The sequence below is a fragment of the Oikopleura dioica genome, chromosome XSR, assembly GCF_907165135.1.
Source record: "Oikopleura dioica chromosome XSR, OKI2018_I68_1.0, whole genome shotgun sequence".
Classification (NCBI taxonomy): Eukaryota; Metazoa; Chordata; class Appendicularia; order Copelata; family Oikopleuridae; genus Oikopleura; species Oikopleura dioica.
In genome coordinates this window covers 10,427,257-10,454,110 of record NC_137294.1, presented here as the reverse complement: position 1 = coordinate 10,454,110, position 26,854 = coordinate 10,427,257, and the positions used below count along the sequence as shown (strand labels likewise).

The window sequence follows — 26,854 nt, the reverse complement described above, 5'->3', positions numbered from 1 at the left end:
TCTCTTTCCGACTTCCAACCCTTTGCAGGGGTGTTATGAATGAAGGAGGACAATTGTGTTTTATTTTATTATCCCAAATAGTAATCACTTTCTCAGATTATTAAAAATAACATTTTATTCAACTTTTTAACTCTTCATTTAATTAAACACCCGGATCAGGAGTTAAACTTGTTTTTAGCTTTTGCAAGAAGAGATTCATCGCCGGGCTCCTCATTAACGCTGCCGCTGAAATCCTCGTCTTTTGCAAATTCCAAAATCGCTTTTCGTTGATTTTCCGTCAATGATTTAGGAGGTTTAATCTACAATTCAGCTTCACATATTTCAGTTAGAATGCCATGAGTACCTGTAAATGGCAGATATGGTCGCCACGGAACGACTTATTACCCAACTTGCAGCTTCCCTTTCGACTAAGTCGGATTTGCGTGTCAGACTCTGTTCCCGGCTTGATTACGATTTGCTCGACTCCGTCTATCGTGTCGATCATTTTGCTAAAATCGCAGTTTCAGTCCCCTTTTTACGCTGCCTATCTACCTTCCACCAAGAATAGCTTGCGATATAGAAATGTCCACAGTAGAATGAATATGTTCCCCCTGTCTTTGGAATTTCGAGTTTTGGTCAATTTGGAAGTTTACGTAGATCTCATGGCCATGAGCGGCGATACGCACTCTTTCTCGCTCAGAAATGCCAGCTAAAACGAGTCTCGAATTCGAGGAGGACGAGGATATTGAATACCTGGAACTTCGATCCTTACTTCTTTCGGCTGATCGACTTTGCCACTGCCCTCGCAAGTTTCACACTTATCTTTAATGTATTTCCCGCTTAATAAAATGGTCATTTCGGCTCTAGAAAAAGGTAAACTTACGATCCAAGACACAAACTACACGTCGTTCTCATCATAAAAGGGCCCTGCATCTGCGTTTGTGTTCCTGATCCATTACAAGCGGGACAGATCTTTAAAAAAGCAGCAGTTAGAGCTTGAAATGCGTTAAGAACAAACAATTGGTTGCGAGCCGGGCTTAGCTCCAGTTCCATTACAACTGTGACAGTCGGTTTCGAGATTCATTCTGACTCGCTTTTCGACTCCTAGGCAAGCTTCTTTCAGCGAAATATTCAAGGTCACATCATATTGCTACGAGAAGAATTAATGGAGTCAGCATGGAGGTTGAAGGAACCTGTGGTTGATTTCTCATTTGCTCTGCGTAAGATGAAAAGCTTCCCTGGCCACCGAATTCTTTGAAAATCGAATTGAATAAGTCAAAGGGGTCGTTTTCCATTCTGAAGCCTCCGCCACCGCCATGGAATCCGCCACCCATGCCGCCGTGATTTTGCGCGCTCTGATAACCGGCAGCGCCAAGCTGGTCATACTGCTGTTTTTTCGTCGGATCCGACAAGCACTCATACGCTTCAGACACTTTTTGAAACTTTTTCTCCGCCTCGGGATCGTCCTTATTCGCGTCCGGGTGATACTTCTTCGCCTGCTGATAATATGCTTTTTTGATCTCTTTCGCGTTTGCTGATTTTGACACACCGAGCGTTCTTAGTTTATTTTTTCAAAAGCCAACTCGAAATAAATACACTCGACTCACTTGTAGTAATCGTCAAAAAGAGCGGAGCTTCCGGATAAATGTCTGACTGAGCGCCGATTTAACTGCGGGAACGTTCGATTTAGCACTATCCTCGACAGTGTATACATTCTGAGAGAGAAAGGATTCACTTTTCACTTTTTAAATTTCAATTGTTTTTTATTTGAGAAAGAAAAATGTGGCAGTCTATCTTTTTGTCCAGTTTTTATCAAGCGCCGCAGAGGTTCGCTGGTTTCGATCACGGCGAGCGCGAACACGCTCCTCCAGGGATTTTTCTGTAGCTTTCATTTTCAAGTCCCTAGATAGAAAATAAAATTAGTGGGTGAGCTTGGTTTTTAGCTTGCCTGTAGTAAGAGTGGTCGTTTCGATTTGCCTCGAACTCCTTTTCTTCTTTTTCTTCAACTGCGCGTGTCTTTTTCACTCTTTCCGCGCGGTCAGCATCGTTTTTCGACGCGTTGCCCATCATCTCGTCGATTTTCCGCTGCTTTTCTTCTGCTGTCATCTTATTTGAAAAGCCTTGCTTTAATTTACGTTGATAAGCTACAAAAGGACCCGTTATTTTAAGCAATTTTGAAGGAGAAATAACTTACAATGCGGCTTGTATTGATTTTTAAACTTCGACTCGTATTTTTCGGTCGATTCCGAGGAACTCTTTTCCGGAGCATCTGCTTTCCTTATGAGTCCATAGCCAGGCTTGTATTTCTTCTCTTTTGGAGAGCGGGACCGAGAACGAGAGCGCGATCGAGAACGACTTTTTCTTCTCCGCTCTTCTCTTGAGCTTTTACGGCGAGATTTGGAACGATTCTTTGAGCGATTTCTAGAGCGGGATCTTCTCTTTCTATCGCGCGACCTACTTCTGGATCTTCTTCTGCTACTAGAGGATGATGACTTTTTCTTGGATGACAATTTCTTATTGGACCTTTCGTCCTCAGAAGAAGATGAGGATGACTCTTCCTCTTGATTTCCAAGATACGCCTTCATCAGCTTTTGCAATCTGGCCATCTTTTGCGGATTCGCTTGCAGCTGCTTGAACTTTTCTTGTTCTTTTTCTTTGAGATAACTGAGAGGATCTTCTTTTGACTTGTAGTCGACATCTATTTCTCGGTCCTTTCCGCCCTCCTTATAACTAGAAACGAAAAATTGTTATAACGCATAAAATCGTTGACTTTTCAACTTACGGGTTGAGCGAATTTTCAAAGTTTCTCTTTTCCCTATCCAGGTAATCATCGAAGGCCTTGTCAACCTTCTTTCCTGTAAGATACTGTTCCCTGTCAGTTTCCTGCTGGTTGTACAGAAAGCCGATCTTCTCGGCCTTTTCCCCGTTTTCGAATTTCGACGGAATGGAGCTCTTCGGTGCTTCTTCCCGGCCTCGTTGCCAAGTAAGCCGCTCCCCCATTCTGAAATTCAAGATCACAGATAAAAACTTGAAATTTGAAGATTTTTGGTTGAACTTTATTTTAAACACTTTAAGCAGTTTGGCGTTCCCACCAAGGCCTTAAATCTGATTCTTCTTTTCTTGGGCGGTAGAAACTTTTAAAGTCGTCTTCTATTTGATCTACAGGAAGTTCGCTCTTTTTACTATCATTTATGCCATCATCGAATAATTCAAAGTCCATCTCCTGAAAATGCAATTAGTAAAAAGCGACGAGAATATAATTTACTTGAAAGGTCGACTTATTTCTATTAATTTCTTCCATCCAAATATTTCTTTCATTTTCTATCATTTTGTCGTAAATTCCATCCGATGCTGCATCCTCCTTCTCTTCGTGAATGTAATACGGATAGATGTTTTGGAGATACTCTCGACCGGCAGATTCGAAGTCCTTTCCACTCAATGCTTCGTAGGCTGCTTTTACTTTGCCCATCTCGAGAGAGTTTTCTTGGAATTTCTGCTTCTTTGCCTGGAGTTTTTCAACGAGCGAGAGGTTATCATCCTCGGAGACCTTCGTAGTTGTCCAGCCATAATGAGCTTGGAGGAGGTTTTGATTTGCTCGCCGCTGGTCCAGCAGCTCGCGGTATTTGTCATTTTGACGCACATCTAGAATTGTCTTTAGCCTCAAAATCAACCCTGAAAAAGTCTAAAACATCTTATTTAACTTACAGTCTTGAATATCCATGATGAGCTCTTCTTGCGTTTTGTAATTAAAAAACTGTTTCATGCTTAAATTTGTCTTGACCATCGCATTCAGTGCTTGATTACCAAACGTTGTAGCGATGAAAATAGCTAAAAATCACTCGATTTGATCTCATCCTTGATTACAAACCTTGAAGAATATTTGGCATGTCAATGGCCCACATTAGTCCATACATAACGCCAGCAGGAAGGATGAAGGACTTGGCATAGTTTGTCAACTGCTTGTTGAGAGGAATTTTGATTGTTTGATATCGGCTCATTGCGGCGCTTTGGTAGATGTTCGCCATTAAAAACGCACTTCCAAAACATGCCGCAGAGATCGGTACACTCGACGCCGTAAAGGAACTATAGATATAGAGAACTACATAGATTAAGCGCTCAAAAAGGGCGTACCTCAAATTGTCCCAATAAAGAAAAGGAGTTTGGAAACACTCGAGAGGAAGTATCCTCGCTTCTCTGAGAAAAAGTGAAATTAGAAAAAACGAAGCCATCGTCGGCGCCTTCGAGAGTATCATTTTCTTGTAATAGTTCCGCTCCATTCCTTCTTCGAGCAAGTCAACGCCGAAGCCTTTCATGTACTTGTTGAACTCAACGACGCGCTGAAGAGGGAGGACGTTCATGCGCGATGTAGAGCCACGATCGCCTTGATGCAAAACGTTTATATTCGAGGCGGAGTTTTCTGCCATCCCTTGGGTCGACTTGAAAATCGCTCATTTTCAGGTTCAAATTAAAAGCTCGAGGATATTTGAAGAATAAAAGTATAAGAATATGAACCGTGTTCCTTCCCGCAAGCGAGACATAGTCATCGCCTGAACAATCTCAGCCGTCGATTTCAAATTAACAAAACTAGCTGCCATTCGGATAGGAACGCAAACTGCGAAAATCGCCACTAAAGGACTCGCCTCGCCAAAAGGAAGGATGTAGTCGAGACCGAGCGTCATGTACGTTATTGGATTGATGCAGCCAAGAGTACTAAAGAGGAGAATAATTGGAATAAAAAAAAAAAAACGGTCATGCCTGAAGTAGTCCCAGCCATCGATCATTGTTGCTAGCATCTCTGGCTCTGGATTAACGACCTCGAAGATGTTCGTAGCAGCTGGTTCGCCTGGAGCGAGAGTTTCCGGGGCGAGCCCATGTACGATTGTTTCTGGGGTCTGGGTAGTGACCTCGATTGTCGGAGAAGGCACGACACTCGGTGGTGCTTGTGGTGGAGCAACTGGAGAGGGAGACACTACATCTGCACCGCTTACTACGATTTTCCTTTTTGATTTCATGAGTATTTTTGAATAGAATTAACCTGCGCTACCGCTCTGTCCTGACTTGAACCAACTAAGCGGGTTCCACGAATAGTTTCTCTGACTGTGACTCTGCCGAATCCGGACGACGTGCCGCCCGGCCCGGAACATGAATAAATCTACAACGAAGCTCTTTTTATTGAAACTCAATTTAATATTTTTCAAGTGATTTAAGTATATTCTCGTTTATGAACAAAAAAGAAATGAATAATAGTAAACCAGTCAGAAAGAAAAAAACGAAAGATTTCGCTTTTTAAGACTCACAAGAACTTTTTAAACTTGAAATTTTATTATCGGAAACACATAAAAAGAATATTTTTCCGAATGAGAAGTGCTTGTTTACCGACAAGGCTTAACATTGTTTCAATTTGAGAAAAATCAAAATCAAAGGAAAGTTATTTTTCAGGATCAAAGGAAAATAAATCAAAAAATATAATACTCGGAGGGGAAAATGAAATACAGAATATGCGATTATTATTTTTACATGACTCTAGGGGGATCAAGAGACGAAAACGTAGATTTGGTATCTTTATTTTTAGACCATTTAAGGAAGTGGGGTAAGGTTTTTCAGGGGTTTTCAGGATAAAGAATAGTAGAATAGAATAAGATGAGAGAAAGAGCAGTGAGAGCAATAGTTAAAATAGTAAGACTCTTGAAAAGGGTCCCGTTTCGAGAATTTCAGGAATCAACAAAGAAAAAATTCGAAAAAATAAAGGCAATAATACGAGAATGAGGCAATTATGCAAGGAAATATTTATAAATATATATATATAGGGTTTAAGAGTTGTGTAATTGGACAATAGAGTAGCGTTTGAATCCGCTAAGAATTACGATAAGAAATCCGCAATTCTCTAGTTCCTCGGTTCAGAACTACTCCACTTTTTCTACAATTCAAATTGAATTGAATACAAGTCAAGAGAAAAAGGATAAAAGAAAAAAAGGAAACAACCCTTCGAAGTAAAATTCTTAAAAAATGTGTTTTTTGAACAATTCCTCGCGGAACAGGAAAATGGGCAGTATTAGCACGCAAACTCATATCGTTTTCATCAGTAAAGATGAGGCTAATTGAATGTAAATGACTTCTGTGTCATAAAAGGTACAAGTTAAACTGTATCTTAGTTGAGAACATGGGCTGTACTTTGTGGCTTGAAAGTAAAAAAAAATAAAGATATAATAACGGGTTACTGAGAATTTTGGTTTGGCGTAGAAGAACACTTGTTTTGTTTTTTATTGAGAAAAATGATAATGAGAAAATGAATTTCAGGTTTGCTAAAAATCTATTATCAGGAATTTTACTCTTGATTTTCGGGAAATTATTCATTAGGAGAAGATAAAGCCTGCGAGCGGGCTTATCTAGCGTCAACTGAAAATAAATGGGGGAAGAAAAAAGGAACTTAAAATATTTTGAAAAGATTAAATGAATGCGCTGATTTGCCCGCTCGCCGTTGCGGCAGAAAGGCTTCTGCAGTGTTGTTCCTCCAGAAAGGCCTCTCTTCTGCTGCCTGGCTTTTAAAAAACAGTACTCTTCGAAGATTTTCTACTGAAATCAACGAAGAGTACAGAAATAAAAATAGCGACTTGTCCTTTTGAGACACTGACGCTCTACGAAAAGTAAAATATTAGGTCGCGAAAAGAGTGTACTCAAACTGATTTGAAATCAAATTGGAGCCGAAATTGAATAACCTTGAAAATAGTTAACTTATTATACAGAAAACAAAATAAAACACACTCACACAAAAAATACTTCCGTCGAGTTTCTTATTTGAAAATATTAAAAGGTTTGAAACTAGACTACAATTACAGTTAGTTCGGGCCTAAGTTGGAAATATAGGGGAAGACGGAAATACCCTGAGCAGCATTTTGAAATGAAAAGTAAAAGCGATGCACATTTTGAAAGCGTATCATCGTTATTTAGGTTGATGCAGCTGATACAAACGAGGGTCAAAACGTGGGTCGCCTGTTTCAAGGGTTGAATTCTCTGAATTCCTCACAAATATGCTCATATTCTTAAATTCGAATTCGACCTTTTCCTAATCTTGCTTGGGCCAAGCCTTGGGCACTGAGCCTTTGCTGAGCTTCAGCCAGTTGATAAGCAGCGGTTTGGTCCAAAATCCGACTGTCCATCATGGTCTGCCCAACAGACCGCCTAAAAATTGAGTAAGGAGAACGGTAAACATAAAAAATGGACAATCATGCACTCATAGATTGAATTTTCAAGATCTGAGGAGACATGCACCGAATTTGAAACTATACGCTTACTCAGAAACGGAAACTGAACAAGCCTATCTTGTTAAAATAAGCATCCTCTCAAATAAAATAAAATGACAGTTAATTCAGTCATAGATAAGCTTAAGCTAAGAATCTAGCTCAAGGAGCACCCGAAGGCGCAACGAAAAGCCTTTAAAGTAAAGTCAACCAACCGGTTGTTCGAAACGTCGTTTAGGAGGCGGCTGTCGATCATGCTTTGACCAACACTTCTCCTGAAATATGAAATTTTGACTTCGTTTGATGCCTAACTAGTTTTTTCTAATGTGTTTTATAATATTGGGAGAGTGAAGCACGAGAAATTGAATACCTAAGGTGGGGATCCAGGGAGATCGCGGAGGGCGTGAGGCCATGTTGAGGAAGCCCAGGTATGGGAAAGGGTTGACCAGAAAGGAGACGCTGTTGATCCCGCAGAAGGTCGGCGTGAGGAACTCCTGGGAGCCTCAGAGCTCCGTAGATATTGTGCGCGTCAGCTAACAATCTCGGATCGGTTGCTGACAATGCTAGTCGTTGCTGATCGATAAGAGCCTTGGTAAAGAATAACATTTGCAAAGGGGATGCTAGTTAACCTGGTTCTGCATCTCTTGGAGCTGGTGGAGCTGGGCCAGTTGTGAGTGATGGGCGCCAGAGAGGATGCCCGCATTGGCCGCACTTACGGCGGGATGGCCAAGGAGGCTGGGCGTCAGTGGACTCCGCTCGTGAGCACTGCCAAAGTTGGGTGACATCGGCTGGCGAGGTAACGGCGGGCGGTAGTGGGGTTGTTGGGGAGTGCCGGGGGTGCGGTGAGGAGTCGATGTTGGGGGACGATGAGAAACGCCCCGCCCGGAAAGTGAATGAGCGTGTGAGGATCCGTTCGATTGAGGTCGTTCGGTTGGGCGTTCCACTTGCGTGCTAAAACAGTTTTAATAAAGACGAAAGCTCTGAAAAGTCTCACCGTCCAGTAGCAGGACGAGCGGGCGAGTGCGTAGCAGCTGTAGGATTCCGTCGGGAAATTGTCGTCCCAGAGGATTCAGGCTCGTCGCAGTAGAATAAATCTGTTCTAGCGCAACTGTTCCCATCCGAGTATTCCCAATTGCGGACTAGAAAATATAAAAATGGATCTTGGCAGAGAGATTTACCAAAAAAAGCTTTCTTGAACTGAATTTTTTCGATCGTTCGATACGTGCGAGCGTTGTCTTCCTGGGCAGAAAACGGACCACAGGGATGGTCTTCGTCAGGGTCCGGCCTGGGGCCTTGTTCGACACCGGCTCTTGGTTGACCGAGAACTGGCTTTGCCGGCGTTGGAGTCACTGGATCGGAAGGAATAACGATTGGGGTCGAGTTTTGGGGAACAGGAATCGAAACTGGCTTTGGTGCAGTTTCTTGCTTCTGAGAAGTGCTGAAAAATAATTTAAAATGATAATTCAGATGAATATAATACATTGGCCGAGGAGCTGCTGGCTGCCGAGGCGAGCTGCCTGCATATGTAATTGTTTCTCCAGGTTGAGGAGGAATAAGCGTTTTCTCTGGATGCGATGGTAGATTTATGAGTGGCGTGTTGGAAGCTACTAGAATGCGATTGAGTTTTGAATGCTTCTAAAGACTTTGATTACCAGATGAAGGAGGAACGGTTGGAGACTTTGATACTGGTAGAAATGGTGTGTTCGTTGCGTATGTTGTGACTTTTGGTTTCGATTCAGGAGCAATGTTGCTTACCACTTCTTGCTTTACAGCCGGCTGAAAGAGAGGAAAATAATGATCTATCTGCATAATGGCTACAGGAGGTACCTTAGGTTCTTCTTTGGTAGGCGCCTCTGGTTTGGCCTCTTGTTTTTGTTTCTTAGTGTCTAGCTCTTCAGAAGGAACAGAAAGTTTACGTTTCTGACCCGAATCATCACCCGGCTCGCTCTTTATTTCTTTTTTGACTTGTGGCTCCAGCTTTGGTGCTGTTTGCGGCGTTGGCTCAGGAAGTGGCTGTGACGATTCGTCAGCAGCGATGCTATAGTCTACTTCGTTCTTAATTGATTTATCGTTTTAATGAGCATTCCTCGTGATACGTAGAAAAAGATATATAAACTATTCAAGCGTGATATTTTACCTGCTCTACGGGAGTATGGTCTTGCTGTCTCAATTTTCGTAGCAGTTGGGGCGTTTCCGGCCGATCGACGCATACTTTTGGAGTTCCATATTTTTTGTAGTGAATTCTACACGCATTACATAACATATAATTTTCTTTTCCGCCATGGTGCCAGTCACTGAAAAGTCATTTTAGAATTTTGAGTCTTTGTTATCTTCAGGGAGAATTATTTTTATTGTATAAAAGTGAATGCTAACTGTACCTGCTCTTGACCGTGTAGCAGTTTCGGCAAATATGGCTATCTTCGTCGATTTGAGAATCAATCGAATTGTTGTCATCGTCAGAGAACTCAGAAGAGTTGGCAACCGGCCGTTCTCGTGGATACTGAGACTTCATATTGTACATGCTCTTCTACGAAAAAGAGATGGTTAATTAGTCATAGTACTAGTTCATAGTAAAGGGCGTGACGTAAGGGAATGACACTTGATAATCTACTACATGAAGCGGGAAAGAGACAAATAAGACTGGGCTCACCTTTGGCGCGCGGCGATATTTGTTGCGGACAGAGAGTCCTTCAGACGTTTTCTTCCACAGGTAATAAAATTCTATCAATTCCGCAGTGTCTTTTCGCGGGAGGTATTCTAGTGATGTGAGTGTTGATTGGCTCCGTGTGCTCGAGATTGACACCCTTACCTTTTGAAATGTAGAAAAAGTCCTTTCCGTAGGTGCTTAATCCTTTGATGAACGCGCGGATGTCTTCATCCGTCCACATGCGTTGCGGAATTGAAGGCATTGGATTCTGGCACAGTTTTTCCAGAGCTAAGTCAACTTGGAGCAAGGCTTTTCAAACATCTCTTGGCTGTTTATAGCATGAAAAAATCTAATTGATTTGAAAGGCCTTTCCTTTTCCATTGCACTTCTGCAGAACGTCTATCGCATTTAGAGTAGTAGCATCGCGCGTGGCTGTATTACACGCGTCTGAAGCCCCTCCATCGCACATTCCTAAACATTCAACAGTCGTTTGAGTAAGAAGAAAAGATTATTAACCAGCAAAAGCAGCCATGCTTCTCGCAGCGCGGAGGTACATCACGAGGTCAGAATCGGCGACGTTTGGTCGCCAAGTAAGCGTTTCAAATGCGGTCTCGTCTTCAGAATCCTCTCCGGGCTGAGGTACATAAGGTACCGCCTCTGGAATCATATTATTTTCCGCTGCGTTGAACATTCCTCGCTCGGCAGCGGTCCACTGGTGCATTTGCTTCACTCGTTCGAATTCTATCAAGATTTATTAAGAGTCGGAAACGCATGTTAAAATTTAATACCCTTGTCGAGACATGCAATGACACGCTTCTGAGGATTGTATCCCAAAATGCAAAAGAAGGAATCGTCTTCCACGGTATACTTGTCCACCACTTCGTCGAGCGATTTATGATAATGAATCGTGCACAAGCCTCTAATCTGCGTCCTTTGAATGTGATCTCGTTGGACATCTTCTGCATCGCAAATGAACAATTCGCGTTTCGAAAAGGTATTCTCTTTGATCTTCTCCATCATTTTGGAGTCCTCGCTGAACTCTTTCTCCCGGTCTAGCGTCAGCTTTTGATAAATTTGATCAGGCAGGTCGTCGGGACGGTGGAATGGGCGGCATACAAATTCTGGCTTGCCCGATTTTGTCACTTTTATTTCCGAAATTTTGGAAATTACGTACGGCACGTCGGATCGCTGCGTCGTGATGTAGGCAGCATCGCCAACTGAATATGGATTTGAATTAGGCAAAAGCTAAAGGGTTTCACCTTTATAAGACTGGCCATCGTCGTGTCTATACTCGACAATCTCGCCTTGTTCGTTTCGGTCTATTCTAGAGCGCGGCTCGTCACTTCCGTTCGTCGCCGCTGGCCGATTGCTCCTCCTAGAAGAACGTATCGACTCAGTATCAGAGTCTGAGCCTCTGCCCAGCTCGGATCGCCCCAGTCGCTTCTTCGGATCCCTGGCTGACCGCTCGGGCCGCCTTTCCGACTCGCTCATCTAAAAGAATCAAGCATTAGAAAAGGAATGATTTATCCGTTTAGCAATAAAATTATATTAAATAGTATTTCGTTTTAGTATCAAAACTTTTGAATAGTATTATACTTTGACTTTTAGGTTTTTTGCAGTTACTTTTTTGAAACTTTGCATGAGAAATCATAAAAATAGTAAAAAAGAAAGGTACAGATGAGTTCACTCTTTGAACGAGTAGGGCAAAATTACAATAACCCAATACTTGTCACTACTAGTCACTCTTACTTTGATAAATATGTATATATAAATATACCTATGTAGATACTATGTAGTACGTTGCATGATTGGGGTAAGACATGATGAATCGAAATTTATCTTCATACTTTTCTTTAAAATCTAATATAGCTACACCATTATTTTATTTAGTCCAACAAAAAGGAAGTTATTATGCTGAATTTAACAGAAAAGTTTCAAGAAAACTCCAGCTCTTAATGTCTATTCTTTACTGTCTTTAGTCAGTTTTGATCACAATGAAAAAAAATGTGGTCCGATCTCCGAACAATAAATAATAAATTATGTATAATAAATTACAAAAAAAAACAATAACAGTCAGTCTAGGCGAAGAATAAGACACTAAAGTTGTTGAGCTTTTAACTAATTTTATAACTAGTTTTTTTGAACTTGGGGCTCGAAGTTAAGGTTATTTCGATGAGTGAGTGAGAACAGCTTGAGGCGTAATGGAGAGGATGATTGATAATCATAATCAGCAAGATTCGGGCAACGAGGGCGATGTAAGTGCATGTTCACTTTCGGCGCCTTCGCACAGAACTGGGTAATAACAGCCATCTTCAGCTTGGATTCGGGTGAAAGAAATATCTTGATTTTGAAGATTTTATGATTTACAGATTTTATTGATCTGATCTAGCGGCGGATGATGCCAGGACCGACGCTTCTACCTCTCTCATGTTTGAATGGAAATGTTTTTCAATTATATATGGAATGTCGTAAGCGACGTGCCGCTATCCTCCTTCGAGGAAGCCTTTTCACCCGGACCTTGGGTTAGATAGATTCCTTGGTTATTGTTGTTTACTTCTGGTGAAGCGGTGAAGTTTGAAATACTCGCTCTGGGGGAGTCGGTTTCGAATGGAACGTCGGTCAAACAGTAGGAGACGGTTTGAGGAGGGAGCATCTAAACAATTATCAGACGCTATAAGATGTAGCGAAGGCCCTTTTTCATTTGACTTTTCTGCAAAATGTGACTTAGCGATACCCTTTAGCGCTCTGAAAAAAGTTTCTCTGGTGAAAAAATAAGGGAGTTACTATGTTAACTTTTGCAGAAAAACCTTTTTTTATGTACCTGGACCGCTTTGTAACCATTGAACAGCTCGTAAAGCAGATCAAACGGCGAGTTCGGATGAGCAAGGTCAACCCAGATCTCCCCATGCTTATCTATCTCCGTGATATTAGCACTGATATGCACTCCAGTAAAAGCGGCGGCAAAGTATTCATACAACGCGGCTAAAATAGACGTATCTAACAGAGCGTATCACAAAACCATTAAAAAAGCTTGCTACCATTAAGTTAATTGGATTCCTTTAGCAACATGAAAGAGAAGAGCGATTCGAACTTACATGCATTCGTTTTTAGAGATTTAGCTTGGAGCCCGTTAACATGTACTTGATAAGCGAGCGGCCGTTCATTCATGAATCGCTCGCAGTCATAGAAATACAGGTCTGTAATGCAAACAAACGCCCGATCACCAAAATCGATAAATTGAACTTCGATAAGGCCTGTGTACTCTTCGAAGCTCTTGATGCGCGCCCGATACAGCTCTGAGTCGGCAGGGTAAATAGCAAGCACAATCTGGCCCAGTTCAACAGGCTCTTCTACCAGGGAAAGGAGCTGCCCTTCTTCAGATATTCTCAAAATTGTTTCCTGGACTTCTTCTTTTTTGAAATCATCTTCTTGGAACGTCAGATATACTGTCATTTGCTCGCTGTCTTTTCAATTAGATAATTACAGATTCAATTACTAAGATCAGAGATTAAACCAGATTATGATAATATTAGCTTTTCATTATTGTATTATTTTATCCATTCCTATATGCCGTATCACACCGGCCATAGTGGTATTGACGGAGAAGCGGTTGTTAACGAATTTGACGTGATCATCGGTCAACTTCTGGTTCGATTGGTTCCAAATCGGAATGTCAATCAGCCATCCCATTTGCCCGTTTCCAGGTGGCTTGAGTCGTCTAAAGGTGACGTCGAATAGCTCCTCGTTCTTCATTAAATCAGTGAGGAACTCTTGCGTCGGTGACCCACATGGAATCGTGCAAATGGCGAAAGGAGCGGCTCGGAAATCGTCAGGAAGGCGGCATAGTTCTTCTACACAGCCGCCGTGCGTGTCTTTGTCGTTGTACAAAATGGCAGCATTGCCATAATCGAGAAAGCGGAAGCATTCGTTCTCTTGGTCAAAGCGTAGCCGATAGTATTTGTTGTCGACCGACCATTTGCCGATGCAGACACGACCGTTTTGAATGCCGGGATTCGAGGGAAACACTTCGATGTGCTCTCTCCTTCATCGACGAAATCATTCAGCGCTTTCGTCATTTCATCGCGTGCGGCTACAGTTTCAGCTTGGACCACCCATAAGTATGATTCCTCAATGGCAGTTATCTGACATGGGATGGTTTCGGACTTGATGTATTGTTGGCTTTCTACTTCACGCTCGTTGATCTTGGTCAGGTACTTGAGTCGCTTGGCGAAGGGACTTTTCGCTCTTGGACGCGTCGTAGCATCGCCCTGGGCGCGCACCAACCAGCCTTTCGCCAGGGGACGTGTTTCAAGACGGATGCCGGAGGATAGCTCGTGGCTCTGCAGCACTACGCAGCGAATTAAAAAGTCGTCGTTGGTTAGATAGGATGGGCCAACGACCGTGCAGTGAACTTGCTTCGGATGTGGCGATTCGTAACCGATCATCTCCTTGACGTGCTGGTACACATCTACTGAAGAGCGGGACGATGTTAGCGAACAGTTGAAAATGCGGCATTTCACGGCGAAGGGTGCTAAATCGACGAACTAAAAACCTAGTTTATTCTGGGTCACAATCAGCTAAACCCACCTGTGTTTGAATTGTGCAGAGGCTGTTGCGTAGAACTGTTGTTGAGTTTCCATAGTCAATAAATAATATCCTAACCATGTCAGTGGTTTGATCCACCGACAGAACTCGTGCTCGAGCAAATCGACTAGAAATTTGAAATTAGTCGTTTACAGAATCAATTCAAGAAAGCAGATATGAAGAATCGAGATTTTTCGTAGAAAATTTTAACAGAAAAGAATGACGAAAAATCTCGTTTCTTAATGGCTAGCCCTTTCATTTCAACTTACTCTTTGGCAAAAAGTGCGATGCAGTAGGTGTTTGGAACGCAGAATTCTCTGGCTAGTTTTTCGGGTGCAGTGGTAGTACTATAAACATTATTGATAGCAGCAGAAAGCGATTGGAGCGATTCCCCAGAAGGGTGTTCATTTGGCTGAAGGTAAAAACTAAGAGGGTCGTCGAGGGGAAGGTGGCTGATGAAACCGGTGATTTCGGAGCGTGTCACACTCCGGCCAAGGTCAATCCTAAAATAGAGGGATAGAAGGACCGGTGAAAGTGGAAAGAACTTACGATTGGAGGTGCGCGTTGATCTCCGGCGAGTGAATGTGATAAACGCGGTCTTTGGACACGGAGATGACGTTCACAGTAAAGGAGCGATAAACGGAAAACTTTTCCGCTGCGTGCATGGCTTCTATGCTCCAGCAATTGCGAGTTGGATGAATTCCAGAAAGGAAAAACTTACAAGCATGTGCCGGATAAGCATCTTCACTTTATACGAAATTTTATTTCGGCGTAATTCAAAGATCAGTACCTGATTTCATTTGGAATGGCTTTTATCGAGTTCTGGTCGACGATTTCTACATTTCCGTAATCAATAAGGTGAACTCTGTAAGAAGCTTTTCGTTCGAAGATTTTGTTCATTACTCTCCCCCTGTACCACGTCTGATCGCAGCTGTACTTCAGTAAACATCCGTCTCCATCGTTGAACTCTGAATTTAAATTCATTTAACTACTGTTACATACACTTCACGCTAAGGGATCCTTTTTTGCCTTTTTTTGATGTCTCCGAGGCTGATTGAGCGACATCTTCGATCTTTGCCTTGAACTCATTATACGGATCGTCGAGCTCGATCATTTGGCCCCAGAGCGATAGTGAACCATCAAACACGCTGCATGCCGTGAAAAAAACCGACAGCGAGTCCCCAGGTGCCGGTTCTCGACGACAAGGTCTTGTGCGAACGACTTTGACCATCTAAACCGAGGAACATTGATTTTAATAAAACTCAATGGTAAAAAATATATTTGAACTTCTTTATTCGCTTTTTTCAATCCACTTCGATTCGTAGTATGAACGTAAATCATCAACAGTTAGTTTCTTCAGATATTTTAGATAGATGTAGTTTTCTATCAGAGGCAGCATGGCTTTATCGATGTCTTCCTTTGATCTCCCTTCTTCAGTAAATTTTTGATGCGTATCATCTATCCACTTCTTCGATTGGGATTAATTGAAACTTTGATATGATTTCACCATTCGGTCGACAAGTGAACCGACTTTCATAAACGAGATCGTAAATATGGTCTTGTGAATTTTAGCCCCATTTCCTTTGCTGCAAAGTCAGCCATTGAAGTGTGCTTGAGAAGGACGGTTTGGATCGTCAAAAATGCACCAATGAACGCAAAAATTCCGTATGCAATACTTGTCCGGCGAAATCTGGCAGCATTATAACTAGGACTGTTGGCGATATTGTACATCATCCATACGGCAAGTGCATTTCTCGGAATAACTAAACATAAAAACCTATATTTCACTGAAAGGACTTACAGATAAGAAGAAAGATGATTTGTGAGAGGGCAAATCGCGCACCAACCTCGCCACTGACTGTGACACCGTTTCCGAAGTCGTATTCGCCTTCTAATAGACTCTGGATGTAGCCTTCGTCCGCAACCTTCTTTATTAGCTCCACGAGATCGTAGATATGGCCTTATGAAAATAGATTTAAAAAAATCCAACTGGAATCTCTACTACCTGAAGGAATCCAGTCCAAATATGCCTTGGTTAGCACCGAAAAGCAAGAAATGTTGACAACGAGCCGCAGCATAATGAAGGACGTCCCATGTCTCTACGCTTCAACTTTAAATTATTATTGACAGCGTTCCGGACTTACTTTCACTAGTGCCTTTCCCTGTCGCCAGAAGCGTCCTTTATCTGTTTTTGGTGCCGTTTCGATTAAATTCGTCGTAGGAATCTTTATCCGAGGAGCGTTAGGCTTGAAATAGCGCACAGTTACGCGGGATATCATTCTAAGTGTACGCCTTCTAATACAAAGTTCATTTAGGCATAGGTGAAGAAAAGAGTTTATTGCTGAAATTGCATGTTATAGCCGCCCTGGCCATTGTCCTCAAATTTGAAGTTTTCAGTAGAAAGGCCGAACGGTCTAAGACACATATTTCCAAGTTTTTTCAGTCCATCCATCATTTCTTTCTTCATTTGTTCGTTCTTGATTTCGACTTTGGGCGGCAACCTCCTCAGTGCTCTTTTTGCATCATTGTTGGCCGGATCTTGCTCGGCGACGACTTTCCAATCCTCGAGCGATTCATGTGGTTGGTCATTTTCTTCGTAAAGCTAGAACATTAGCATCAGTATGAGCAAAATGAAAGAACAAGAAACCTCGGCACGGCGTATTCTGACTTTGAGGTAGTCACTTTTGAGCTGTAGCGACTCTGCAGCAGCTTTTATAGCATCTTCAATTCTATCAAGCTTTTTTAGCGCTGCGGAGAGATTTCCGTAGAGGACTGCACGTTCATCAGCGGCTGGTTCTTCGAACGAGCTTTCCCCTTTTTCAGTTTGATGTTTTCGGTACTCCTCGCTTATCAAATTAATAGTCGAAAATTTTTGAAGTCCTACCATAGTTCTTTGGAAGGAAGACACTTCAGCGCTGCGAGATAATCTCATTTAGGCTTGATCTTCAGTTCCATTAAAAATCTAAAGGTGTCTTGAAATAGAGCCCTCCCAAAACTGATTCTGCATCAGGAAACCGCCCTTCTTTGAAAGATTGATTGCCCTCTCTTTTTCTGTCATCGGCATTCTTCACAGCTTGCACAAGATTTTTCTAAAACGACTATGCAACGACTGGAACATGAACACTCGTACCATCATGATACTCCATCTTTCCTCAACAGGAGGAGGATCAACTGGGGACGATGCCTGTTGTGCTGGACTAGCGGGAGTTGGAGAAGACCCTTTTTTCACCGGCTCATTGGACTGATCATCGGGATCAAGGGTTTCTACTGCGTCGAAAAATTCATCAGCTTCTGTTTCCGACATCTTAAATTTGTCGAATTACCTTGATAGAAACAAACCAAGTGTATGAAAATCTATTTTTTTTGCAATTCCTCAATTCAAATTATAAGACGACCACTGGAGATAAGTACAGCCTCAATATGTATTAATTCAAGAGCATTTCTATCAAATTTACAAAGACGTAAGACAAAGGTACATTTTTTGCCCTATCTGCGTTTATTATTTTTCAAAATAATAAGACTCGAGGCAAGGCAGTTTGTTATTTTTTATTTGATCGCTGGCAGTTTTAAGATTAACTCTTCAACAGCAATTCTTGATATCGTGTTTACTGGATCATCTTATTTGATACACGCATGGGCTCCTTTTTACACATTGTACCGCTTGACAGTAAATTACAGAATTATCGTCCTCTCATTCGAAGTCTTGTGCATGTTCCGTTCATTCGTCGAAAATGTCGAGCCGCGTTTATCAAGAAACGGTAGACATGGCGAGGAGTTATTGGATTGTCTCTGTTTTCTTCTGGAGTTCGTCGTGATTCGAGAAAGCGTCGTGTGAAATCAAGGGCGAAGAAGATTCGGTTCAGTTGTGCGTTTACCCGACGATTTCTTCTGGCTTCACGCAGAATGTGATTTGGAATCAGATCACGACGATTATGATGATCGTCTGCTCGAGGTGGCATGCTGAAATTTGAACAAAATATAATAAAGATGTTTTTCGGATATTTTTGGTAGCATCGACAGTTTCAAATAGTCGTTATATAAAACCGGAGCTGAATGAATTGAAGAGATGGGAAAAGGCAGTTTGTCATCATATGGAGTTAATTTTCCTAGTTTGGTTAAATTTTCACGCCTGACAGGTAGGATGAGGATGAAAGTAACTCTGTAAATATGCATCTAAATCCTGGCGCGAAAAAGATGCGGGTTTTAAATGCGGAAAATGTCAGTGATTGGGCTCTCGTGCGAGCCTCGCACATTTTAAATATCGGATTTTTGACATTTTAGTGCATGCTGTAAGCCATAGACTGGGAAAAGGAAACGCCGTCATTCTGGACATGCGTAGAAGACAGCACGATGTCCATGTCTCGCTCATTCCTGTCATTCGGCTAAAAATCATCGTTATGCCGTGGTTAAGAAGGAGAGAAGTGTACCTTCATCTCAAAGGTTCCTTCAATCTTGTCGCCGGGAGTAATGTAGACATCTTGGTCGAGATAGAAAACAGTCTGTTTCCAATGCGTGTAGGGCGCGGACGGGGCGGTACTGAAGCCGATGGAAGTGTGACAGTGCGTGAACTCGCAATCCCAGTGAACGACCAATGCATGCACCATGTCCTTGCGAGTTGCTTGAATCAGGAAGTCCGCGCGGAACGACAACTCTTCTTTAGTTACTTGAAATGAGATAGCAATAATCCTGATAATCTTCTAGTAATAAGTACCTGTTTGAAGATCGAAAGAAATCAACCGATCGTGAGTGCAGTTGACTTGTTTGCCGTCAACCACATCGACTAAAGGTTCGATCAACGCTAGCTTTTTGATTGGCTCCATGTTGAAGCCGTACACATCGTCCCAAAAGTGGATCTTCTCGTCCTGGATTGTTGATTTATACCATGATTTTGGTTAGGTCTTACTTTGTATTGGGCGTCTTCGATAGCAGTGATGTACATCGAGCATTTGTCAGGAAACAAGAGGCCTCCTTTGGCAAGGTATTTGTCTCTGGCATAGAGGACGGACGGTAACATTGTCTCGTAGAGAAGACAGTAGCCCATCCATTCAGAAACGATAATATCGACTTGCTTGATACCTTCTGGTAGTTCGATTTCTTCCATCTTTCCCTGGATCAGCGTGACTGATCATTTTGTTAGTATTTTAATCAAGAATTAATAGAAGCTTTTGACTTACTCGTATCTTCAAAACCATTCTTCTTGATGATTTTTCGCGCGTGCTCGATAATGCCGGACATGTCAACTCCAATAACTTTTTTCGCTCCTGCCTTTGCGGCGAACATTGAGAGGATTCCAGTGCCACATCCCACATCGAGAACGATCTTGTCCCTGTGAAAAATGAATAGATATCGAACACTACTAGGGTGACTTACTTGAAGAGGTGCTTGTTGAGGATCATTGAGTCCCTGTAGGTCATTGTTCTGACTTCATCCTTGAGCATTTCTTCGTGAATGCCAAAGTGCGCGTAGCTATCAAAATAATAATCAGCAGAAGTCATGTCTTCGGCTTTTCCATTGCCGTTTGGGGCAGCGGGTTGCTGGGTCTTGCTTTGACTAGCATCACCGCTTGCCGACACTTTGTCTTCAATCGACTCTTTTACTTCAATCGTAACCATTTCGCTTCTCTGAAAAAGAAAGCGTTTATCAAACAAGCAATTTTCTTGAGCGTGTTGTAAATGATTGAGACAAAGAGGAACATATATAAAATTTTAAAAAATAGGCAGCTCTGCTTCTTCAATGACAGGGACTTTGGGAACGTATTCTTCCGGCACATCGTTGATAGTTTTTGGCGCATTATCCCGACTGAACTGCTGAGCCTTCAGCTGCCAGTTAGTGACCTGAAGGATAAGAAGGATGATTCGAATGAATGTGGAATTACCTGAAGCATGTAGCAGGTCTCATTGTCCATCCTTTGTCGCTCAATTATTTTATGCTGTTTCAGTTTAAAATCGTGTTTAGCATCGTCAAGAAGTTTGTTGAGCACTCGTGGGGTGTATCTGTTTCTAAAAAAATGTTAATTCTACTACACTGAACTAGGATTGGGCAAAAATAGACCCTTCTTTGCTATGAAGGTGGCGTAAAATAAGCTTTTCGGTATTAATTTCTTCCAAATTCTTGAATTCTAGCAAAGAAACGTCTAGTTCATTCTCAGTTAATCTGTTGAAAGTAGAATGAAACCTGTTATCTTTTTTCTGCATTTCATCTATTGGAAGCTGGTACTGGTTATCAAAGTTCATTTGCTGCAAAAACGCGGTAGCGGAGTATTCAGCAACACCCAATTCTAGTCGTTTTGCCTCGGTGTAGCAACGAAGAACTCGTTGCTCGTATGACAGGCGCAGTTTTTCGAGGACAACGGTTTGCTCCTGTCTGAGTTTCCATCGTTCGTTTTCTTGATTTTTAAAAAGTAGTTGCAATTTTTCTGGCAGTTCTGGCGGCGGTGCCAGTTTAGGGAAGGCGGCCCTGTCCTGGACGGAAGTTTCTAAGTGGTATTCGCCAGTTAGTAGTTTAAAGTTTTCGATATCGTGTGGCGCGTCAGGGATAACGGGTCGGATCTTCCTCCAGTTTTGCTGGATTCGCTCATTGATGCAGTTTCGTTCGTCGAAATCATTCAGCTGCTCGTCGTGCACCGTCTTTCTCGTCGTGTTTCCGGCGTATTGCTCGTTATGCGACTCGGCTAGCCGCAGATGATTGAAGGTGACGACTTTCAGCGTCTTCGGCTGCGCTTCGATGCGCTTTTGTAGCTGATTGTGGCCCTTTTCCGTGAGCCATTTGAATTTAGGCTTGAATGGTGGGCCAGTCTTCGGCTGCTCTTTTTGCTTTTTGGGGGATGGCAATCAAAATTATATTCAAGAGCGGGAAAAATTTATTTTTTTATTTAAAATTTTTCCCATTTTTCGCTTAAAATTATGCCAACCCATTCCTGATTAAGTGGTGTTTCTTGAATTACTGAGACTCGTCGGGAAGGCAGCCCGTTCGGCGGCTGTTTTGGGGGTTGTTTCGATGGAGAAATTGCGTCTTTCGCGCCTGTCTCTTGAGGTAGGCTCGCTGCGTCTTCAATAAAAAGAAATGCTAATGATGGCCCTTCAAGTTTCCGTAGTGTAGTGGTTATCACGTTCGCCTAACACGCGAAAGGTCCCCGGTTCGAGCCCGGGCGGAAACATGCTTTTTTATTTTCGTGTTTTTACCTTTATTCGAATTTTGAGTATTTGCTTGATGTTGCTTGGACTGAACTTGGTTTGTTAGACTTTGGGAAGATGGAGTAACAGTTTCGTTTGGTTTAAAGTTGAGAGTCGGTTGCTGGGCTTCGATTTTCTTCGGAACGAGAGGCGTAAAAGTGCTAGTGGCACTTCCAATGCTTGAACTTTGGATTCCCCCGCTTTCATTTTGGCCTTGTCGCCCAATGTCCACTTTGGGCTTTTTGGAGGAAGCAAGGAAATCGTTGGTGGAGCCGAGGCGCGGTCTTTTGTCGCCGATTTTTTTTTCTTGGACGTTGGAGTCGGAAAGCGCCTTCAATTCGCTGCGTTTTGCATTGTCGAGCTCTTTTAATCGCTGCAGCTCTAGAATGAAATGGTCAGAAGTGATATTGAGAAGTAATAAACGTTTGAGTTAATAAAATGTCCATACTCTCAAAACAAATTCAAAGAAAAATTAATGAAAAGTGAATCAGGCGTACTCGTTTTACCGTAATACTTATGCTGGGCCTCAAAATCATCTAGAGGAAGAAAAGGGGTTAGTTTTATGATAGAGGATGGCCTAAAGATAGGCGAATAAAGTGGCTAAAAGTTTGGCTATCGTTTCGTATAAAAGTTGCCTAAAATAAGTTCGTCTTCAATGCGAAATCAGTCTAAAGCTGGAGGTCCTCAGGGGAAACTAACTTTAGACCACGTTCACATAAAGAATAACTAACTTTAGATCAGACATCCTTGAAGGAATTGCCTTACTTTTAGCCAATGTGCATTCTTTATTATAGAATCTATAAGGGCAATCTCTTGGCAACCCTCTATTTAACTAGCTACGGAAGGATCAAATTGGAGAAAAGAAGATCGTGGTTACCTTTGTATCGTTTTTGGTCCCGATCGCGAATTTCTTTTTGCTTGTTCTTGTGCGCTTTGAGGCTTTCCTTGGACTTTTTGATGAGATCGACTTGGTCAAGGAAGTTGGAGTCGAACTTGAGCGATGGTTTCCGTCCACTTTCGTTTCCACCTTCTTTCTTCACTGTTTTTTCTCCCTTATGTTTCTTCTTCGGAGTGCCGGTCTGATCGCCGCTCTCTGGCGGTCCTTTCAAGTCCGTGGAGCCGGAGGAAGAGAGCTTCTCCCTCTTCGGCGGGTCCGCACCGTTGGCAGAAGGCGGAGGAAGACCTCGTTGTCGGGCGATCTTTTCCTTTTGCTCCTTCATCCGTTTGGCTTTGAGAAGCGCTGCGTTTTGTTGCTCTCTAAGAAGCGCTTTATTCTGATGCCTCTCCTTTCGTTTTTGAATTCTCCGTTCGACAACTTTTTTGAACTGGTCAGGCGTCAGCTGCAGATTTTTCTGCTGCGCTTCGAGGGTTACTTTCATCTTGATCTCCTCCGTCCATCGTTTGTCCCGTTCTTCGATCGTCTCGGGAATTGGCTGTTTTCCTGCTTCGATTGCTTCGCGATGGGCTCGTTCGCGTTCCGCCTTTTTCTTCTGCTTCCGGAGTTTGCGCTCTTCCGCTTCTTCGCGCTCCTTCTCCTCCCGTTTCTTCTTTTCTTTTTTGTCCTTGGCCATGGCCGATTGATTGTTCTGACTGTCTTCTGCTGATACTGGAGGTATTGCTGTAGGCTGTACGGCAGTGCTCTTGGGCGTCTCCGAGCTTGATGGGGAGGGGCCTTCTTCGGCGGAAAAGACTGAATCGCTCCTTTTTCTCGGACTAAAATAAAAAAGATGAATCACTTCATTTCAAAAAATCGCATTTATCATCTCTTATCGTTGACGATCAACTACCAGTAGTGATCGATCTTTTAAAAAAGAGAAAAACGAGAAAATGCTCTTTTTTCGTGCAAAAAATGATCTTTTTATGCAACGATGCATCTATCTACTTAGATAAATATATAATGAATTGAGAATTCGGAATCGCTCAAATTGCTTAATTTGATTCAGCTCTCAAAAATACGTTAATTAAATTGTAGTGAAAATGAGTTTTCAATGAAAAAAAGTTTTTTCATTGAATTAGTTGGATGACCTGCATTTGACTGGAGGCTTACTGAAGAACCGGAAGAACCGAAGTTAATTTTTCCGCTTCTTTTTCTATTTCTTGTTCGATTTCATGCATTATCGAAATGCACGAGTTCTCGAAAGGGTAGCTTCCCATCGATGGAGGAGCTTGGCCGGATGGAGGAAGATAGTAACACGCTGCTTTTTGGCTACTTTGCTTTGCTTGCTCTTGGGAGGCATTAGTGGGTCCTTCAAGGTCTCTCTCAGGGTGGCGCAGGGGACGAAAGCCCCGCTGGTACCACCAATCTATGCTCAATATCGCCATCAAAAATTGAACTTCATTTCCTGTCTGCGTCCTGTCTGATCTATGTCTGCATTTAAATTCTTGCATGCGTGGGTTAACTTTCACACGTGCGCCTCACTCTAATCAACTTACGGTCGGCTGGTCTCTGTCTGGTAGACATTAATCAAGAACCGCTGCTTCCTGGTTTGAAAAAGCTGGGTTATTTACCTTGTGCTAGATTTGGGAGGATCGTCGGCTTCGGTGGTGAGACAATCGGCAAAATTGCCAGCTTTTGCCGCTTGCAAAGTCTTTTTTCGCGTCTTTTCGTATTCTTTGAAGATGGGAATTCCCTCTAGAAGCAAGCGTCGCGTCTCGGCGTCTTCCGCAACTTCAAGCGGCGTCTCCTTCTTGTCATTCTCCGCCTCTGGGTTCGCGCCAGACTAAAAAGCGAAAATTCGATATTTGTTGGAATAGATTCTATTTCGCGCTAATTAGTAGATCACGGGCTAATTCAATTCGTTAATTCTAATTCTCCTCTTACTCAAGCTTCTCGCTACTTTTGGAACGGATAGTCACGTGACGAGACAGGGAGGTTCGACTAGATACATACAGATCGATAATTTCATAATATCAGTCTCGGTCTTTATGCAAGATCGTGAATTTGAGCTCTAGCGTTTTAGACGAGAACTTTCGAAAATATGCTTTTTAGAGACTAAGGACTCACGCTTAGAAAATTTTGTGCTAACCTGAATCAGCGCGATTGTAATTTCTTCGTGTCCATTGACCGCCGCGTCGTGCAGCGGCGTATCTCCATCCAGTCCCTTGACGGAAACATCGGCCCCGTGCTCGATCAAAGTTCTGACGATCTCCAAGTAGCCGTGGTTGCAAGCTTCGTGCAGCGCCGTCCAGCCGGCGTAGTCCTTGGCGTTGACGTCGGCTCCTTGGCCGAGGAGCTCGACTACTTTTTTGTGGTCGCCCTTGATTGTGGCTCGGTGGAGCGCAGTTTCTCCGCGGTCGTTTCGTTTGTTCAGTTTGTTGAACGCTTTTTTATTCTAGAGCTTTTATTAGAGATATTTATTATAAGTTGGCCAGGTATGGACAGGTAGAGCATGCGATGAGATAACATAAGTAACATTGGAGCCTCCAACAGGGACTCCCGGTCGGGAGGATACCCTTTTTCAGAATTTTTTTCGAAGAAAATTCAATGAAGGTATCCGCTAAGAATACTGTATGTGAAGCCATGCAATAGATAATTCGAGCATAGACGATAACCGATTTTTGATCACTTGAAAGGAAGATGCTACATTCTAACTGAAACTCTGTGACTCTGTGCGAGAATGAATTTTCTACGAGTAAGAAAATGACAAGAAGGAAGATTTTGTTTGTTACCGCTTCTTTAAAAAATTTTGGCTTGACGAATTCCTGGAATTTTTTGTTAAATTATAAATGAATCAGCTTTCGTAATTTACAAAAAGCAAAATTATCGAAAAGTCGCTTTTCATTAGTTAATTTCAGTAGTTTTTTAGTCTTGGAAGAGGCTTACTTGTGGATCTGTTTGGCATTTCAAGCTCAACTGTAGTTTTCGCTTGTCTTCTATCTTCTTCAAAAGCGCCATCTGCTGTCGCTCTGATAAGGCCACAATTCGCCCTAGAAAGGTATTTTTATTACTTCGAAAAGATGCACTGATGAATTTCTATTCCAAGTTTTCTTGGGAAATTCGACTTCTACTTCTGTTCTTATCAAGTATGTGACCATAACCGTGACGATAACTTGTGTATTTTATTCATTGCTCGAGCAAATGAGCAAATTAGAATTTTAATCTTGATACGAAAATTGAGATAATGCGATATTCTTGATAGAATTAGGAGAAGGAACTATTTAAAACTTGATCTTTTGCTTCGAAACTATCAAATAAAATACTGATTTATAGAGGATATAAGAAGCCTTTTCGACCCCTGTCCCCTTAAAAAACTCACCACTAGGGGGAATCTGTGGGCCACTAACTGGATCTTCTTTTTCCATTTTTGATAGTTCAAAAATTGAAATATCTCTTCTTTTTCTTCTTGTTTCTTTTTATTTTTTTTTCGTCTTCTTGTTTAGTAGAACAGTGTTTTTTATTTCTTCTGCTCGGCACGTTTGGTTTTCGCGTCTAATTTTTTCTTAAGGTTTTTCTTTTGTCTTTCGTTTTCATCGTCATTTTCGATCAATAAGTGAAGTGCAGTTCTTCTTTTTTAGGATGTTGAAGACATTGTATCTTCTTTTCGTCCTTTTCGATTTCTTCTTCCTCGGTTTTTGTTCTAGGCTACTCGGGGAGTATTTTGCCTCTAAGCCACTTGGCAGGATGTTCTTCCTCCTCGGATGTGCTGATCCTCTTTTTCTATCTTCTTCGGAGAGTCAGCCACCGAGCTAGAAAAGCGAGATGAATTCTTTGATGAAAGCTCTATCAATTTCCTAGAGACATAATTTATATAACACCGACGAATTTAATGAAATAACAGCTTTTTTTATTAATCTTTCTTCTTAAAAATGGTCAAAAAAGGGCAATTTTATTCTTCTTTCAATTATTTTCTCCTTCCCCAATTATTTAATTCGTCCCCTTTAAATTTATGATAATAATTACTCACTCGGGTTTAAATTCTATTTTTTTCGCTATCGCTTTTTTCGACCCCTTTTTTCATTCGCCCGTAGGAGGGCCTCGCGCTCGTAGTGACTTTTTTTCATTCATGGCGCTCAATAGCGTGGGCGGCGCGGAGTTACGCGCTCATTGGTGGCGCCACCATGGTCAAGTGGGTTCTGCTTTCGAGGCAAAATCAGTCAAGGTCAATGTCAAGATCAGATAAGCACGCAAAATCATTTTTGAGATTTTAGGATTAACTGATTGGCTGATCCACTAGAGAACTTACTACGAAGACTACTTTAGACTAGAGGCTAACACTATCAATGCTTACTGTATA

General features: G+C 42.2%; 9 protein-coding genes and 1 non-coding gene across 13 annotated transcripts; 1 reads left to right on the top strand and 9 right to left on the bottom strand.

Annotated features, from left to right (window-relative positions):
* Window positions 1–22: 22 nt before the first annotated feature.
* Window positions 23–1,727, bottom strand: LOC145707653 (dnaJ homolog subfamily A member 3, mitochondrial-like). Its single transcript, XM_081785211.1, has 8 exons — window positions 1,587–1,727; window positions 1,173–1,536; window positions 998–1,129; window positions 863–951; window positions 733–818; window positions 532–688; window positions 344–488; window positions 23–299 (listed from the first exon to the last, which is right to left on the bottom strand). The coding sequence occupies exons 1-8, from the start codon at window positions 1,691–1,693 to the stop codon at window positions 156–158; spliced, it is 1,224 nt and encodes a 407-aa protein (XP_081641337.1). The 5' UTR covers window positions 1,694–1,727; the 3' UTR covers window positions 23–155.
* LOC145707657 (uncharacterized) lies at window positions 1,715–3,010 on the bottom strand. Its single transcript, XM_081785215.1, has 4 exons — window positions 2,762–3,010; window positions 2,174–2,709; window positions 1,928–2,123; window positions 1,715–1,881 (listed from the first exon to the last, which is right to left on the bottom strand). The coding sequence occupies exons 1-4, from the start codon at window positions 2,977–2,979 to the stop codon at window positions 1,770–1,772; spliced, it is 1,062 nt and encodes a 353-aa protein (XP_081641341.1). The 5' UTR covers window positions 2,980–3,010; the 3' UTR covers window positions 1,715–1,769.
* An 8-nt stretch (window positions 3,011–3,018) lies between these two features.
* LOC145707654 (uncharacterized) lies at window positions 3,019–5,150 on the bottom strand. Its single transcript, XM_081785212.1, has 8 exons — window positions 5,015–5,150; window positions 4,735–4,966; window positions 4,510–4,689; window positions 4,111–4,437; window positions 3,848–4,062; window positions 3,685–3,807; window positions 3,245–3,621; window positions 3,019–3,202 (listed from the first exon to the last, which is right to left on the bottom strand). The coding sequence occupies exons 4-8, from the start codon at window positions 4,401–4,403 to the stop codon at window positions 3,050–3,052; spliced, it is 1,161 nt and encodes a 386-aa protein (XP_081641338.1). The 5' UTR covers window positions 4,404–4,437; window positions 4,510–4,689; window positions 4,735–4,966; window positions 5,015–5,150; the 3' UTR covers window positions 3,019–3,049.
* Window positions 5,151–5,173: 23 nt separating this feature from the next.
* Window positions 5,174–11,355, bottom strand: LOC145709275 (uncharacterized). The gene is made up of 18 exons (XM_081786953.1): window positions 11,124–11,355; window positions 10,653–11,081; window positions 10,381–10,605; window positions 10,240–10,335; window positions 10,027–10,164; window positions 9,868–9,974; window positions 9,596–9,744; window positions 9,355–9,511; window positions 9,045–9,272; window positions 8,870–8,993; window positions 8,698–8,824; window positions 8,396–8,655; window positions 8,212–8,356; window positions 7,847–8,168; window positions 7,588–7,805; window positions 7,433–7,492; window positions 7,045–7,158; window positions 5,174–6,971 (listed from the first exon to the last, which is right to left on the bottom strand). Exons 1-18 carry the CDS (start codon window positions 11,353–11,355, stop codon window positions 6,920–6,922), a joined length of 3,183 nt encoding a protein of 1,060 aa, XP_081643079.1. The 3' UTR covers window positions 5,174–6,919.
* A 53-nt stretch (window positions 11,356–11,408) lies between these two features.
* Window positions 11,409–13,411, bottom strand: LOC145708368 (uncharacterized). Its single transcript, XM_081786031.1, has 4 exons — window positions 12,960–13,411; window positions 12,686–12,846; window positions 12,382–12,517; window positions 11,409–12,180 (listed from the first exon to the last, which is right to left on the bottom strand). Exons 1-4 carry the CDS (start codon window positions 13,315–13,317, stop codon window positions 12,092–12,094), a joined length of 744 nt encoding a protein of 247 aa, XP_081642157.1. The 5' UTR covers window positions 13,318–13,411; the 3' UTR covers window positions 11,409–12,091.
* Window positions 13,412–13,420: 9 nt separating this feature from the next.
* On the bottom strand, window positions 13,421–15,675 carry LOC145708367 (tudor domain-containing protein 1-like). The gene is made up of 6 exons (XM_081786030.1): window positions 15,478–15,675; window positions 15,239–15,416; window positions 14,998–15,195; window positions 14,718–14,951; window positions 14,452–14,575; window positions 13,421–14,408 (listed from the first exon to the last, which is right to left on the bottom strand). Exons 1-6 carry the CDS (start codon window positions 15,560–15,562, stop codon window positions 13,716–13,718), a joined length of 1,512 nt encoding a protein of 503 aa, XP_081642156.1. The 5' UTR covers window positions 15,563–15,675; the 3' UTR covers window positions 13,421–13,715.
* A 35-nt stretch (window positions 15,676–15,710) lies between these two features.
* Window positions 15,711–18,428, bottom strand: LOC145710288 (tetratricopeptide repeat protein 1-like). 2 transcript variants are annotated; one of them, XM_081788019.1, is made up of 8 exons: window positions 17,579–18,428; window positions 17,446–17,537; window positions 17,333–17,377; window positions 17,096–17,294; window positions 16,593–17,050; window positions 16,454–16,552; window positions 16,250–16,408; window positions 15,711–16,211 (listed from the first exon to the last, which is right to left on the bottom strand). In XM_081788019.1, exons 1-5 carry the CDS (start codon window positions 17,750–17,752, stop codon window positions 16,784–16,786), a joined length of 777 nt encoding a protein of 258 aa, XP_081644145.1. In that variant the 5' UTR covers window positions 17,753–18,428; the 3' UTR covers window positions 15,711–16,211; window positions 16,250–16,408; window positions 16,454–16,552; window positions 16,593–16,783. The 2 variants fall into 2 exon arrangements, with proteins under 2 accessions (XP_081644145.1, XP_081644144.1); XM_081788018.1 differs by having other exon boundaries at window positions 16,454–16,547.
* A 68-nt stretch (window positions 18,429–18,496) lies between these two features.
* On the bottom strand, window positions 18,497–20,066 carry LOC145710287 (protein arginine N-methyltransferase 1-B-like). Its single transcript, XM_081788017.1, has 6 exons — window positions 19,819–20,066; window positions 19,623–19,774; window positions 19,352–19,569; window positions 19,160–19,310; window positions 18,876–19,111; window positions 18,497–18,830 (listed from the first exon to the last, which is right to left on the bottom strand). Exons 1-6 carry the CDS (start codon window positions 20,058–20,060, stop codon window positions 18,726–18,728), a joined length of 1,104 nt encoding a protein of 367 aa, XP_081644143.1. The 5' UTR covers window positions 20,061–20,066; the 3' UTR covers window positions 18,497–18,725.
* A 38-nt stretch (window positions 20,067–20,104) lies between these two features.
* On the bottom strand, window positions 20,105–26,604 carry LOC145710286 (uncharacterized). 3 transcript variants are annotated; one of them, XM_081788014.1, is made up of 12 exons: window positions 26,525–26,604; window positions 25,877–26,306; window positions 25,444–25,547; window positions 25,290–25,322; window positions 24,647–24,952; window positions 24,129–24,340; window positions 22,498–23,333; window positions 21,630–22,001; window positions 21,367–21,495; window positions 20,623–21,262; window positions 20,324–20,447; window positions 20,105–20,282 (listed from the first exon to the last, which is right to left on the bottom strand). In XM_081788014.1, exons 2-12 carry the CDS (start codon window positions 25,920–25,922, stop codon window positions 20,154–20,156), a joined length of 2,931 nt encoding a protein of 976 aa, XP_081644140.1. In that variant the 5' UTR covers window positions 25,923–26,306; window positions 26,525–26,604; the 3' UTR covers window positions 20,105–20,153. The 3 variants fall into 3 exon arrangements, with proteins under 3 accessions (XP_081644140.1, XP_081644141.1, XP_081644142.1); XM_081788015.1 differs by lacking the exon at window positions 25,290–25,322; XM_081788016.1 differs by lacking the exons at window positions 24,129–24,340; window positions 24,647–24,952; window positions 25,290–25,322; ... (1 more) ...; window positions 25,877–26,306; window positions 26,525–26,604 and adding an exon at window positions 23,668–24,023.
* Window positions 21,532–21,604, top strand: TRNAV-AAC (transfer RNA valine (anticodon AAC)). Its single transcript has one exon. It is a non-coding gene; the product is annotated as a tRNA-Val (tRNA).
* Window positions 26,605–26,854: the final 250 nt, after the last annotated feature.